Source organism: Harpia harpyja, chromosome 1 (assembly GCF_026419915.1).
Source record: "Harpia harpyja isolate bHarHar1 chromosome 1, bHarHar1 primary haplotype, whole genome shotgun sequence".
NCBI lineage: Eukaryota > Metazoa > Chordata > Aves > Accipitriformes > Accipitridae > Harpia > Harpia harpyja.
The window spans coordinates 40,423,413-40,439,879 of NC_068940.1; the positions used below are offsets into that span (position 1 = coordinate 40,423,413).

A 16,467-nucleotide genomic window follows, 5' to 3' on the forward strand; every position below is an offset into this window, starting at 1 on the left:
GCAACCTCATCTTGCTGAAAACTGGGTTTTTGACAGTCGCTGGTGAAAGCTGTCTCTGACCTAGGAGTATCTGCATCAGTCAGAAACCCAGCATTAAAAAGAAAATAAACTTGCCACAGCTAACACAGTCATATGAATCTTCATTTTGCCTCCCTGGGAACACAGCTACAGCGAATGAGAGAGGTCAAGAGAAATCTGATTTAGGAGAATACATTTTTCTGTCCCCCAAAGCTACTCCCCAAACAATTCCTTTCTTTGCTGCAGGAAAAGAAAGCAGAGAAACTCCCCTCCCACCATGTTTCAAGAGAATAGAGCCCTCTTAGCTCTTTGTACTCTCAGCCCTGTTTGCTTATCACTTGTAGCTCAGACAGAGAGCTGCAATTCCCACCCGCTTTCCAAAAGAGATCAATTATCCCACCTAGGAACAAAGCGTCCAGGAACCACTTCATCACAGTTTTCAGAGAAGTAAGAGGAGAAACCGTCCCATCCCCAGCAGAGGGGCTGGCAAGGATGTTCTGGCAGTATTTGAGGCCAGAATACCAAATGTTAGACTTGTTCTAATAAAGACATTTGGATTGCAAGACAGGATTTTTCTTTCTTTGTTGAGCTGATAGCTACATGCCGCCTGCCTTCCGGGTAAAACTGCACTTGTATGGGTGCAATATTTTGCTGGCAGAAATATTCTCTCTCTAGGAAAGCCCAATCAAAGCAGCCAGCATATGCAATGATAGGACACAGACATTTCAGAGAATTGTACCCCTTCCCAGGAGGATAAGCTATGTAAATAGAAAAAGGGAAGAATTCTACTCTGCTTGAAAGCAGATTCTTGCCCCGCATTGCCAAGGGACTGAACTTAATCACTAATCCTCTGCATCTCATAGCAGAGGCAGAACTCCAAGCCACAGGACTGTGCTGGTGTAGCAGGAATATTTCCCTGGAGACAGCAGCTCACAGAAGAGGTAAGGTACATCACAGCTTTGGAGTGACAAGATTGCTATCGCAGCCTGTGCCTCATTACTATTTCCAACCTTCAGCACAGATCTACGATGCCTTTCCTGGATTAGCCTACTTCTAAAGCTAAAGAAAGTCTCTCTTAATTTACAGTCTGTTACTTATTTAACACCAGAATCACATTAATTGAGAGCGTCTTTGGACTATCCCAGCATTTTAGCAGTACAGCATACTTGGAATATCACATAGGACTAGAGAGAGTGTACAGAGAGATGCCAAGTGTGGTACTTGTCTTAAACAGAGCACGTTTTAGGTATACAAACATTGTGGCCTCATACCTAGAAGCACAGAATCTGATGGTATATATTGCCTCCTTTTTTAAATACTGGGGGGTTTTTTGCCTCCAAAGATTCCCATGAACAGTCACCTTAATGAAATTATTATAATCTCCATACAAGGCTTCAAATAATGGAAATACAAAAGACAGAATTGGAGACAAGTCAGCCCCCAAAGTTCTGGCCTAAGGATCCCCTGCTTTGCGTTCTGGTATAAAGCCTAAATGCAACAAAGTATGTTATAACTTTTCTTGGTGTCAAAAACAGTTTCTAAAACACATTCTTTTAGGACACTGTAACTCAGATGAAACAAAAGAATGTTTGTTACCAAAAGTATACACAGGCTTCTAAATATGTATTTTGATATCAGAATGATTATTTTGCTATTTGCATCCTTTTCACCACCTTGGCACTCCCCCCGCCCCGCCGCCCCGAAACCCGTTTTGAAACAGGGGACATGGACAACTGTTGTGCAACATTCAAGACTACTGGCTTATCATTTATTACCGGTAATGAGCCTCCGCTAGTCACCCTGAATTATTCTTCTAAAGGCAAAGCGGTTAAAAATAATGGGTATCTGCTCCAGCTCAGAATAATGAGGACACTAAAAAAAGTGTATAAACAGCTGAAGCATGTCCCAGCTATGCAGGCAGAGAGATCCTCTGTACTCCAACTGAATGGGCAGTACACCCGCAGCATAGGCAAGTCAAACAAACTCATCATCTATCATGCTGGAAGAAAATTAATAGGTATAAGAAGAACAAAGCATCCCACAAGTGATTACCCAGCTCCCATTCAATGACTTACTTTCCCTCTGATCCATAGCTGTTCATGCTGTCCTCAATGGACTCATGGCTGGCTTGACGGACAGTCCGGCTGGGCATTTCAACAGCCAGCCCAGTTTCTGTGCTCCTTTGGATGGCTCCTTTGAGTCTCCGACCATCTCCATCTAGGAACAAAAAGGGAGAAAAGGCAGTCAGCTATTGTTCCCAGAGCCTTTCACAATGACAGACTCAAGGAGAAGCAGAGAAGGTCTTTCAGAAGATCAGCCTGACACCTGGCAGCCAGGCAGTACTTTGCTCTCACACAGCATTTTGTTACTCAGCCCTGCTTCATCAGCAGCTCCCGGTCACCTTTGGAACAAACTCAGTGCTCCAGCAAGCCAGGGCCCAGCAGATACTCAAAACATACATACCACCCTACCTACTCCAACCATTTGTACCAATTAATTATGCATCAAGCACAGGTGCATGCAGACACACAAGCTGGCTATACACAGAGCTACCCAGTTTGGGAACATAGCAGCAGTAACCATGGGCAGAGCTGAGGTGTACAGCCTGACCATGCGTCAAAACATTTCCTAAATCCCATGTTGCTGCCTCAGATTGTGCAGAGCAGCAAAGAGCCACAGCTCTTGATAAACACCAAGTGAGTGGAGGGGAGGAAAAGGCCAGGCAGCACCAGAGGTGCTGCAAAGGCAGAAGCCCTCCCAGACACGCCATAGGGTAATAGTTGGGCATGGCCAAAACGTTCCCTGGTGGCACCTGGAATGGCACCAGCAGTGGAAAACCCCAGAGAGGACTATTCCCCTTTGTATGCTCCCTCGGCCAGAGCACAAATGGAATTAAGTAGGTTCTGGTTCCTCCCGGGTGCAGTCTTCAGAGGCTCAGCCCTCTGAAATTAACAGCTGCTATTTTCATCCTCCATCTCTAGCAGTCTGTTTCTCAGAACAAACCATGTTATGTAATGAATATGTAATGAATACCAATACTATTAATTGCTTTAGCTGGTGTTAGGAAGCTCCAGATTTCATCCCACATACAGCGCTCATCCTGAAACACATCTGCTACAAGTTTTCTGAACAAAGCAGAATTATCTAAATCCTTTAAAGATGCCTGCCCATTAATCTGGATTCAGGTAACAAACCTCTGACCCACAGTGCTTTCAGAAACCCACCAGCTTTGAGTACCACCCCTAGAGAAGAAATGACCCAGCAACAGAGTCTAGAGAACTCAGGATCCCCAAATATTAAACAAGTCTTTCCCAACTACTTTGGAAATATGAGGATATCTGTAAGAACCCGTCTAAAATACACAAAACGTTGTTATTTGTGTAGCAAGCTGCTTGACCTAAAATACTTTTCTTTAGATCTTGGTGTGAACAGGCACTTAAAAAAAAAAAAAAAAAAGACATTCAGAAATGCTTCCTATCCTACTTCTCAAATTACACCTACACTGAAATGTAAAGACAAAACTTCTCCCATAAACACAGCTATAAAGTCTCTTTTCCTCTGGTATCATGAGGTTTCCAGCTGGGTAAACATGTTGGCCCCAGGTCTCTGTACCAGCTGCTGTCCCCACATATGGTGCAGTATGTGTATGCACGTCCCTATGGGCTAAGAGGATATAATATGCATGTTCCAGGTTAACATTAACTACAGTTTGTATTGTTTTTGTGCCTACAGCAATGTATGAAGCACATTGTATAAACCACGAAGTTACACAAACGTAAAACATATTTTTAATGTGCTTTCAAAATCAAAACCTTCAGGCAAGAATAACAATATAGGCATCAATAAAAGCAAATACTTGTGAAATGGCCTCACTTACTTCCCCAACCACTGCAGAACAGTTCCCTTTGATGCACCTTCTACAAGCCTTGCACGGCTTGCTGGATCCTTTGATGGGGTTTGTAGGTTCCTTTCAGAAAGCATCCCACAGCCTTGTGGGCAGACTTGATGGTCCATTTAATTTGTCTCACATTCACCTCCACAAACAATCTTTTAGTCATCTACATCCATCAATGCCCATCCCTCTTTCACACGTCCACTCTCAGAACACTCATCCTTCTGCGCCTTTTAGGTTAGTCCTTACAAGAACCTTGGTAGGCAACCACAGTCAAGGCTGCAAATGACATATAATGTAGAAAACAAAAATGCTGCCCAACTATGCAACATCTGTTTTAAAAAAAAAATCTCTTATTTCCCCAATCTAATGAGACATGCCTGGAGATGTTCATACTTAGAAGACTATGCGTCCACATCTGGCAACAAACGAGAGGCCTGGGACAGAGCACGGCTTTAGAGCAACCCAAAGTGCTTCCTGCTTTCTATTAGGCATCTCCTAATTCAAAGCTAATGACATAAAGCAAAAGGGCCCAAAGACAAGGAAGGGCAGCACCATGGAAGATGGGCAGCACCATGGAAGATGGGCAGTACCAGAGCACTGTACCAGAGACAATTCAGCTGGCATGGGGCAAGTTCAGCTGTAGCATCACATGCTCAGCTTTGCACTGCTGGCTATGAGTGGGTAGTTTTCTAGTATCCAGGTTCCTTTTATGGCTATGACACATGGATATTCTTATTTACAAAAAAAAAAAACAAAACAAAAAAACCAACCAAAAACGGAGAAACTCTGGAAAACAAGACGACAGGAATAGATGATAAGAATCCTTCATTCCTCTCTCCTCTTCCAGACAGAAATGCACAGTGACTCCTGCATCTCACAAACCATCTCCCATTATTCTAAAGATTTCTCCAGCCTTTTTCCCCTCCAGCCTCTTTTTGCCAGAAGTTTCCCTTGAACAGAAGGGGAGTAACCTGTTTTGCCAAAAAGGCAAGCTCCTAAACCACTGCAGCCAGAGTCAAGACTGAAACAGGATAAGAGATGAGCATAAGCACCAGAGATGCCATCAGAAATGGTATATAGGTTCCTAAACTACCCACATAAACCCTTTAGTCAAACTTTACCTGTAGTCAGCATGTAACAAAAAAAACAGTTTTCTAACCCCCTCAGCTGGGAGACAAGGGCTGATCAGGAGTAGCACACCTGGCAATAGTCAGCGCAAAAAGGAAATAAATATGGACAAGAGCTGCACTGCTTGTCTGCAGACTGAAAACATTTCACAAGCAATAGTCACCTACTAGCAACCTTCTCTGGTCAGTGTGGAGCATCGCATATGGGCTGTGCCTCCTCCCTTACCTGAAATCTTGTGCTTCGACATCTTTGCAAATCAAGAAGGTAATGATATGCATCTATGTGGGTGTTGCCTGGCAAAAGCATTTGTCTTAATTTAATTGTTAGCAGTATCTGGAACAAGTAAGAGTAGTATCAACATTTTCTACAGCGTCACCAGATTTATTCCCTGCACCTTTTCCAATTAAGCAGTAAATGACAAAGGTTAAGCAGACAGTCAAGCCTGCAGCGCAACACACAGCTGAAGAGCGGACTCTGCTTCAGAATGACCTTGGGAAGAAGAAATTTTTTGCTCAAATATCCAGAATGAAGATACACAGCACCGCACAGACGCCAAGAATCAGAAGGGACTAGCAGACACTTTGCCAAGTTCTGTGTTGACAGGCACTTAGATTTTGCTCTGTTCAGCCAAACAATTTACGTTTGGCTAAAGAGTATCTTCTAAAAAGCTATCCACTCTGGATTTGAAGATATCGAGAGATGAAGAATCTGCCATTTGCCTGTGCAGTTTATTTTACTACCTGACATTTAGAGATGTGACTTAAGTTTGTCTGGTTTCAGCTTTCACCCATCAGTTTTTTTAATGCCCTTCTCCACTGCAAGGGCTGCTTTGTGTTCTCACTATAAAGACTTTTCTGCAGCGTAATCAAGTCATCTCTCAATCTTTCTTGACAAGTTAAACAGACTGAGCTCTTTATGTTTCTCTTTCTTTGGCATTTTTTTTTCCTGCCCTTGAATCTTTTTAATGACCTCCCCAGATTTTAAATGCCCTTTTGAGAACAAGCACGGCAGAACTGGAGACTACATTTTAGTGCAAAAACAAGTACAGAGGTAAAACTCATCTTGTACTCTCATCTTCACTGCTTCTACTTGCATTTCCCAAGGCCACAGTAAGCTGTTGGTATAGCATCACACCTCACCTGGATGCTATGCAGTCCCTACCTGTCCTGCTGGTACAACCTTGTAGAACATTAAGAAATATGTAAGAAAACACATTTTATTTGAAGAGAGCGAGCAAAAAGTCCAGACAGTTCTATACAACTCTCCCGCCCTCAATACTATTTACTTCTATCCTTCTAATGTGCATATTGCCTGTGAATTTAGTGAGGTTTAAACTTATGCTTGCTCCAAATCAAATGAAAATGCTGAATAGCACCAGGCCTTCAAAAGAGCCTCCCGCCTTTGAGGCTTTTCCTTGACAACTGCTTTTTGAAATATGAAGTAAGTTTTTAATCTATTTATCACTATCGCATTTTTTAGGGTCATGTTGTTCTAGGACAAAACTCTTACATACTTATCACATTTACCCAGATACTGCTTCTGCTAAAACTCAGAGAAAAAAAAAAGTCAGACAAGACCCATTTTCCCTAAATCCTTCTTGACTGGTATTAATTATATTCCATCATTTTGTTCTTTATTAATTAGATCCCATCATCATGTTTCCCCTAATTCTGTCTGTGAGTGATACCAGACCAACTAACCAAAAGTTCCCCCCAGACAACCCAGTAATGGACAAAGAGGAGTAAGGTAACCATGCAGGTGCCCTGCATAGCACAGAGCATCCTTTGGAGAGTTCCCTTCCTTAAATATTTGCAGCTGTCAACCACGTCAAGAGGCAGCTCTCCTCAAGGATGATGCCACTCCTGTGGCAGAACTGACTGCCACCAAGAATTGTATTTGCCTTAAACCACAGGGCTGGGAAAAATAAGAACAGCATCATCCCCTTCTCTCCCCCAAGGAAAGAATCACCATTTCTTACATCCTCTTCTATGTCAGTCTAATGCACTACTCTTCAAAGCCCTTCCTCTCTGCTACTGACAAGTCTCTCTGTGCTCAAAGGCCATCAAGTCTTGAAAAAATCTATGCCAGTTCTGCAATAGCTCATCACAAGATCATGATTACATAATTATTACTCCTACACAGAATTACTCTATGATAGATGTTTATTGAGTAGATGTTTCCGAGGTACAGAGTGTGCCCCTTTCACTGTTATCCTTATGCTGCCTCCTCTGTTGTCGCTTCCTTTCCCCCCACCCAGGTACCTGGTACCTTCCTTCTCTTTTCCTTTTCTTTTTCAGTTTTCTCCTCCACATTCAGTCAGTTTGCTGGATGCTACCCAACACAAAAAGAAAACCAGCATGATGCATGTGCTATGGGCCCTCCCATACTTTAGAATTAATTGATATTGATTTAATCCTGAGATTAGGAATTGACCGATTTTCAACTCGATCAGCTTTGCTCCTAAATTAATCAACTGCTTCCAAGCACACAACATGTTGGTACCCAAAGCACATGGCCAGACAGCACCAACACAGGCTACCCAATACACACCAAGGGTCCAGCAATACAGCCTGGTTAGCTTTTTTCCTTCCCAAACTTCACCTTGGGATGCAAGGTGGAAAGGAAGCAAATCAGCTGGACGCTTGCTTTCAGGTTGCGCTTGTTCCTACTGCAAAGCTCTGGACAAAATAACATTTTGTATTTTCGTGTTTTCCAGGAAAGACCAGTCCAAGCCTGAGCAAAGAGACTGCGTTTCTATTGCTTTTCTTACCCAAGCCAAGCAGCATGCATTGATTTGCATCCATACATGCTGCAGGGTATTGACCTGCGCACGCTCTACTCTCTGGCTTCACACCTGGGTTCCTCAGCAAGTGAATTAGCTGCTTTGCTCCAAAATGAGGCCCAAGTACAAACCAGCACTTATGAAGCATGGCAAATTGACAACCCCAGCGGGGAAACAAAGAAAAAGCCATCTGACAGAGTCAATGCACTCTTCAGAGCATGTTGCAGATCATGTAGAAGCAGAGATGAACCGAGATGAGGAGGATGAATGTCTGTGACAGCAGAGTGCGTCTGCAGTCAGCATCCAGGGGTACCAGGGGCACATGGCTGGGTGTGACAGGACCCAATTGCCTGCAAAGGAGATATGCCCTGAGCTATGCAGCAGTTTACGCCAAATCTGCCTGCTCTATCCTTGGCTCAAACGTGGTATCGCAAGGCCCTTTCATTTCCCACAGCCACAAACTTCACTCTTAAGGTCAAAACCAAAGAGCTGATTCTTGTTTTCTTCTCCATGAAGATCTGCCCCAGAGAAAAGATGCTGCATGTCAGTTTGGAGCTGAAAATGAAGAAGGGAAAACACTAAGCACCCATCTGGATATTATCACCTGCTGAGATTACGGAGAAGGTCCCCAGGTCCAACAACTGGTATTCAGTGTGTCTGTGGGCAAAAAGCAGCTGTGGGAGTCTCTGCTCAGCACCCTGTGGGACTGCTGAAGTGCTGACCATTTTACCTACTTCTTATTTTCAAATACTCTGAGAAAAGAGCGAACGTGTTAGCTTCTCTGCTTCAAACTTTGTCACCGCATTGTTGTTCCTTATGGGCTTAAAAATAAAAGATAGTTTTCTGTTTAGTCAGATGCTGAATCCCTACAGACGTGTGCTAAGATTCATGTGCCATGAATCAATTCTGAGATGAATAAAAGAATTCTGTTGTTTGGCTTCAAAGGGAAAAAAGAAAAGTCTTCTCACAGCCTTGCATGACTATCCAACACCTGCAACAGCCTGGCACATGCTGAGCAGAGCGGCTGTTGGGGTGGACAGCACAGGCCCTTTTACATCAGTAGCTGTGTTCGGAGCAAGCCATGCCGCTCTCCTACAGGGATGCTACTGCTGAGGGAAAAAATAATATATATATAAATACTGGATTGTCACTTCAGAACGCAGTTTAACAAGATGAACTCAATCTCATCATGCCTGGCAAGCTCTGACATCCTGCCAAGTATTCTCTACATCGACATCCTAATGGAGTGTGAATTATGAACACCTAAAGAAAGGCAGTTTGTACCGTGCTCCAGAACATGCCAGACTATCATCACAGCCTGAATAATCCACCAGAAATGACAGAAAATGGCTGGGGATAAGCAGGGGCACTAATCAGGCTGTTTGCTCTGTTCCCCTTGTCCTAGTTTCAGACACTAATAAAAATCACACCCTTTCTTCCCAAATTAAGCAGAAAATGTTCTATGGGATGGAAAAAAAATATTTCAACATGTTAATTCTTAATCTGTGCAGATTAAGTACATCCACAGTGTTGGGAAAGGTCAGTCAACTCTTCTTGTGAGAGCCAGAAAACAGTAAAATTAGCAACTATTTGTATTGCTGTGACAGCTACAGACCCCAGCTAAATGCAGAGTGGGGCCAGGACACCCTACCTGCACTTGCAGCCTATGAAGATGCCAGCAAGACACCTCCCCCGAACTCCCACCCGCAGCATAGTCACCAACACATCCCACTGCTCCTGGGCCACTATAGCATTTTAGCACAAAAAAGCTTTCTCTCATCCTAGCATTCAACCCTGCCTTTCCTCACCCACACCAACAGGCAGCAGTCGAACCCATGCCCAGATGCACGCACATCAAAACAACATCCCCCTGAACCCATGTTTTTGGGTTTTTTTTCTTCCTCCTCACCATTAAAAGAGGACCAAAAATCATTCACAGGGTTATTAATTAGGCACCTGGCAGCAGTCTCAGAATCTCTCTCCCATTCTTTACCCACTGAGCTTGAGATGCACAACAGAAAACTTCCTCTGGCCCGCAGAACGGCGACTCACTACATAGCTGTGCATGGCATGGGAGGTCTGTGAGTCTTCATAAAGCACCAGCCCTATTTTTCAAGCCTAACAGTGGCTTAATTTAGCCAGGACAAAGCTAACCTTCTTCCTCTTCCTTCCTATAAATGCTAAAAACAGAACACGGATCTGATGTTCCCCTGCATAGTCTGTCCTTCCCTCCCACCACCCCAAGGAGACAACCCTGGGAAAAGAGCACTTCTCCCTTTATACCTCTCCCACTCCACCAGTGTGGGCAGGGGAAGCACCAAAACCCACGCATCGGTTTTTAGGCTTGCCTGTAGTTCCTAACAACCCCACAACCCAGCCCAGGCCCCAAACTCCTCAGCCACTTCAAAGCAGCAAGCATTTTCTCCTCCAAGCTGGTCTGAGCTGCAGTTTGTTTTAAATCCAGCTGTATCTGTATTTAAGCAGGTCTCCACCACCAGTAAGATGTTATCACCTCTTGTAGGTTGGGTGGAGCACTGGTAAAGCATTGATTTTGCTTCCTATCTTCGTGAGATCCATTTTCATATTATAAACTAGGAAAGTGTGATGTATTTTCTCTGCTCCTTTTGAGGTTAAAAACAAATAGTTCCCATGATACTATTTTTAATTTTGACCTTTTTGATAATTGATTTATATATAAAAAAATTAAAATGGCCAAAATTTTCATTTAAAAATGACTAAAGAAAAAGTTCTGCAACTAACATGTAGCCAGGAAAATTACTTTGACATTTTTTCCTTCACTGACAAAAGAAGGCTAACAAACCAAAAGGTAAACAAATGTATTCCACCGTCAATGACTTTTAAACCTGTTTTTTGACTACCATAAAAAAATGTTCAGCTTTTCACCATAAAAAAGGTACAATACCATAGTACTAACAAAAATACTAGTTTCTTTCAGAGTATTTCATGGGAACTACTTTGCAGCTAGATCCAACTCTTCAGAATTCTTTCCATGTCTCTATTTTGTTTGCAGCAGCAGGATCCAGCTTCACTGATGGCTGCTTCTGCATTTTTATTTTTATAAGAAAATGGAACATGCTGCCCCCTTCTCTTCCCCCAATCTGCCATGCTTTGCAGGAGATTCTGATTAAATGAAATGTCCATATGCATACAGAAAATTCACTGATGTAACACTTCTTCAGCAGCCTAGCAATGAAACCTGAACCCTGCCCCATCTGCAGGCCCAGGTCTCTAGGGACAGACAAGCACTAGACTGCTGATGCTGCACCAATCGTCTCTGGAAGGGCTGCATGTCTGGGACAGCCACGTCCCAGGCCTTTCTCCATCTTCTGCTTCTTTTGTGCTTCAGCAAAGGCTGATGACTTAAAAAAAATTCTTACTATGATATTTATAATGCAATAAACCACACATACACACACACACATCCTGACTGCACAGCAATAAGGGGATCCGATCTTTCCACTTTGTGGATTTTGCAGTTTAAGCCTCACTAAGAGTTTAACTCTCCCTCTTTGACATTTGCCCACGTGGGAAGCCCCGAGGGTCTGCTGAGTATATGCCAAGTCAAGGAAAGTTTAGCTGATGGGCTCAGAGAACAGGTACACTTGGCACAGCCACAGGCGATTAATAACAATAAATAACTGATTTTATTTAAACTACTGCATTGTAATATTTATTCCCTAGAAAGCTGGGGGAAATGTCAGACATGGTACCAACAGCCAGCAGTGCTTTAAGACAAAATGTTCTCAGTTCAAAACTCTTCAAACTTTGCTAACTATGAAGATCTGTGCATCACAAAAACACGAAAAGCTGAAAGGTGGGTGGCTAGTTTGTCTGTCAGGTTCATTCCAGGGCTTTCTTATTGTTATTTCACAAGGAGGACCAGAGGTGGAGCCTATGTGTGTCCCTGTGGCTGGAAGTCCTCCAGCTGACCAACATAAGGTATGAAGGTCAGGTCAGGATCTCCACTTAATTACAAGTGAGTTGAACCAGAGCACTCTGTCCTAATTCTGTCGTCCATCTTGCACTATTAATAACTCTGAGGATGTTGCTTAAGTCCAGGACCTGAAATATGAGTAAGCCTGAGCTGCAGAAAACCTCTCAATTTAGAAGAGGATCACAAAAATGAGGCGACTTCATAAAAATAAAGCAGCTAGAAAGCATCACTGTAAGAGAAGGATGGCATGAGATGAAAGAGCTGCCCTGCCTACGCTTCACTAAGCCAGGAAGATTTGCACGAGGTTGTTCTGCCCTTCCTGAGCCCGCTGAACCTGCCTGCTCGCTAACTGTACCTCCTGGAAGGGCCCAGCGTCCTGCTCTTCACTCAGTAACTCTTGGGAAGAAAGCAGCAGGCAAAATAACTTAAGCAGCCTGTTTGCAAGCTGTGTTTTCCCGTTGCAGAAGAGGACTCGGGTCATGAACCTCCTGAAGCCACTGAAACTTCTCAGAGCAGCTGACACACCTTTCCATCCAGGGGATTTATAATGCTCAGCTCCAGGGTTTTGATTTCACTCAGAATGTTACTTTTAAGCCAAGATTATATATCAGACCTTTTCTTCTGGGGGCACTAGTTTGGGTCTTTCTCTCTACCCAGAGCCAAGTTTTCACAGCATTTGTAGAGACTGCATATCTTCCACTTCTCTACCAAATTTGGCTGAAACTGGAAAGTATGTGCTATATAGGAATGATGGAGAGAGGCAACAGGGTGAGGACAGGGCTCTGGCTTAAGTATTGAAGAAATAATTGCCTCCCTCAAATTCACAGCTAAGGCAGGTAAAGTTCAGTTTTGGTACAGACAAAATTCAAGGGGAAAGAGCTGACAAGGCCACATTTATCTAACAAGATTTTTCCCTTTTCTTCTGTCCCATTGATGCTCTTTTAAGAGCAAGCAGCTTTGTCAAGACCACGTGTGTGTGCACACAAAGAGCAAGCAACGGTCTTGGCACAGTGAATGAGTCATGCAACCTTTTGTTCATTTGTTATAAACACAATTAAAAACACAGCCACATTTCTTTAACAGGCATGAAGCCACAGAATCCTGGAGTCATTCATAAACTAGAATCATGGTGCAGAATAGTGCTTAGAATAGCATTTGATTTGTGTTTAGCTTGGGTTGTAATTACTTCATCATATTTTCCTTAAGGAAATGAATGATCAAATTCACAAGGAGTTGACTTTAATTATACACACTGCTTAATAACTTGCGTCCATTTGGAAGCAATTATTTGATCCACTGTGGAAACAGAGAGGGGGAGATGATGGTCTGGTTCCCAGAGAAGTCAAACAATTTCAAGCATTCAGCTTCTAATTCCAGGCAATTTCACCAGATGATACAACTATCTGTGTCAGGCTTCACCAAAGGTGCTTTCACGTAATACCTGTAGCAAATGCTAAAGGAAGCAAGCCAGCACATTTTTCCCCTCAAATTCTACACATTGCTTTGGCCCACGCAGAGACATCCTTTGACAGGTCCACAGCCATGCAGCGCCCATTGTGCCAGGCAACTACCACATCCCACCACAGGTGCCCTAAAACGAACCATGTTTTTCCCAAGTGGTACAAAGAACAGTATGAAGACCTCTGCTTGCAGCATGCCTGTGATGCTGATGTGGCGAGCATGGAGGGTGGCTGTTTCCTGAAAGCCCGGGGAAGAGCCCAGCACTTTCCGGCAGGCAGAGAGAGGATCTAGCACAGCAGCAGCCCAACTTGCTCACCAGCTCTTCCAATCCACAAATGAGAGCTCTGCTCTTGCAAATGGATCCACTGCACTCATACCAGTTCTCTGACACAGATTCCTTTTCAGGATCCAGGATCACTTTAATACAGCCCAAGTGCCTGATTCTGCTTGGGTGGAATGAAAGTAGAGCACCCTGCCCTTCATGAGCACGGTAATTTGGTTGCAGGCATCTCTGGGCGGCTGGAAGAGAGGGTCAGGCTTCAGTGCTCAGAAGCAGGACAGGAGCAGCAGTACCTTAAAATGTAAAGTGATTCACATGACTAAGAAATCAAAGTGGTCAAAACACTGGCTTTCATCTCACAGCAAACAGCCCTGCCAATCATAAATATCTTCAACTGGTGACAAGTCAAGCCATTAAACATGGAAAACACCATCCAATAGCAAAAGCAGAGGTGCTGAAATTTAACTAGCAGCCTCCTAAGAAAAAAAACATTCAACCAAAATTTTCACAGCCCAAACCCTGAAGAGATGTGTGCAGACTCTCATCCGAGTGATAAACTCTCCCACAGACGAACATGGCAGACACATAACTGCCTCCTACATCTGTTTTCCGCATGCACAAAAGCAACACTCAGATATAAAAACACCCCAAATTATTTGAAGTCTGTTGGGAAATTCAGTTCACCGTTTATCTAAGCAGAGTATTGAGCTTCCAACAGAGGAAAAAAAGCCCTTTGGCCAGAGCTGGAAAATAGACATAATGTCTTCATCTCTGCTGAAAGATACTGGAGAACATGGGAAACCAACCAAAATATCATGCTTGTCTGAAGATTACTGAGGATTAGAGAAAAAAAAAAAAAATCTATCAATGCAGCAGATTAATACATTTTAGGAACAGTACCAAGATCTAGTTTTCTCAATTACCAACCATTAGATGCAGGAAGAATCAGTCCTTTGTCAATAAGAGACACACTACAGTGTTCGATATTGTATTAAATGGAATCTGTGTTAATCACTCCTAGTGTAAAACAGCCGCACACCAGCACAGCTTCATAACAAGTGGATGGCTGTTTGTAGCATGACTACCCCATGACATGTACATGGCAGCAAGTTCACCAAAATCCCGTGATTTGTGCCAAATATTTCAAAATACATTTTGTAGAAGGAGCAAGGATAAACAAAACACTTTAGAGTGCCTTGCTGATTTCTCTCTCTCTACTATGAGAGCCAAAAAGAGAACAGATGAAGAAGAAATAAAAGAGAAGCACAGACTTGTGATACAGCCAGTATCAGTCTTGCAGACAACACTGCCAGTTCAGGAAGATCAAGCATGCATTACAGAGCAGTATGTATCTTTATTTAGGAGTGAAAAAATAGTTTTAACATAACTAACAAAAAAAAAAAAGTTTGATGGGAACTTCTTTATAAGATGTGCAGGCAATGACTGACCAACAGTAATGAAACAAGGTCAGAAGAGGATACTCTGCATTAATCTTGCTTATGAAGCACCTGTGTCTGCATAACTTGCTTCCTTCTTACACCTGCAGTTAACTTTAACATTTCTGTTCTCATGCTTGAAGACTGGGCTGACATGAGGAGGCCTTGGGCTTTCTCGAGATGATACTGGCAAGGTCAGAGAAGTACAATCCCCTTCCATCACTAACTGCACTCTGAGCACTCCGTTTCACCCCGCTATGTACAACAACTGTGCTAGTGACCTGTGTGCATGCAGCCACCTACCCAACGTTATCAGTACGAGGGTGGAGCTGTGCCATCAGGCTCCAGCCTTCACATTTATTTCAACATGGAAACAAACGTAAGGAGGTAGGACACACGATTTTGAAAGTGAACTTCAGAGAGAGACCCCCAGTCCCAACCCATTCACAGTCACCGATCGTGAGTCAAAATTACAAAGCAAGCTCAGGAGTGAAATAAAGTCCTTTCCTCCTCTTCCTCCTGCCTGCGGAGTTCAGGGCTCTGTTTCCTTGGCAACAGAAAAGAGCATCACAACAGCCTCCTTGCTAGCAAATGGCATATGAAAATGTGTCTTTTTTTTCTCTCCAGTGTCTTTTATCCCTGGGGAATAAGCCTGAACTCAGAACTCACCACTCAGCAAAAATGGAAATAGATATCCATTATTGCTATTTAAAATGTAAGTATCTTTGGAGCCTTTAAGCTTGTTCAGAGATAGGTAGCAAGTATGGGATTTTAATTTATTAACTTAAAAAAAAACAAAAAACAAACCTTGCTGAAGTTCACCTTTAAAGACAAATTATAGAACTTGAGGAGTTTGGGGAAAAAAATGCAGCTCATAAATTTAAGATCTGTATTTTAGATTCCGTTAATATTCACTTTTGAAAAGCATTAGAAATGAAGATTACAAATTTAATAATGTAATACATGGGAGGAAGTATCCTCCTCCCCATATAAAAAGGCAATTTGTTCTTGCCTATAAAATGACTTTCTATTACTGTCATTAAACTAGCATAATGTGCTAAAATTAGAGTCTGCCCCACCACAGCTCTGTGGCAACCCACAGCCAAGAACTCATCATGCCAACAATTGAGAAGACATCCTAATGAGATGAGAGGGGCAACAGACACTGCTCCCTGCCAAGGAGTAGATATCACATCACTGCAAGACTCTGTGGTGCTGCTGGACATTAACAAGGGTTCAGAAAGCAACTGGACAAAATTAATGAGGAAAAGTCAGGAGCAGAGGAAGTCCCTAAGCCACAAGTCAGTGGAGGCTGGATCAGCATCCTGAAGAAGCATCCCAATAAATCCGGGCAGCTACTACTCTCTGGGTTACAAGGTAAGCGCTCAGAAAAGAGGCCAAACTCACAGCCCGCAGAAGTGGGGCTTTCTGGGAAGAAGCCATGCTTCTGCTTTCAGGTTTCACCATCTCCCATCTAGCTGTGCATTATACAGGAATGGTGGTAAACCCATA

General features: G+C 43.1%; 1 protein-coding gene across 1 annotated transcript in view; it reads right to left on the reverse strand.

Moving 5' to 3' along the window:
• RIMS4 (regulating synaptic membrane exocytosis 4) overlaps window positions 1-16,467 on the reverse strand; it is a 60,570-nt gene that overhangs the window by 21,432 nt on the left and 22,671 nt on the right. The window contains exon 2 of the mRNA XM_052788995.1: window positions 2,094-2,235. Within this exon, the coding sequence (XP_052644955.1) occupies window positions 2,094-2,235 (142 nt within the window). The remainder of the gene's footprint in view (window positions 1-2,093; window positions 2,236-16,467) is intronic.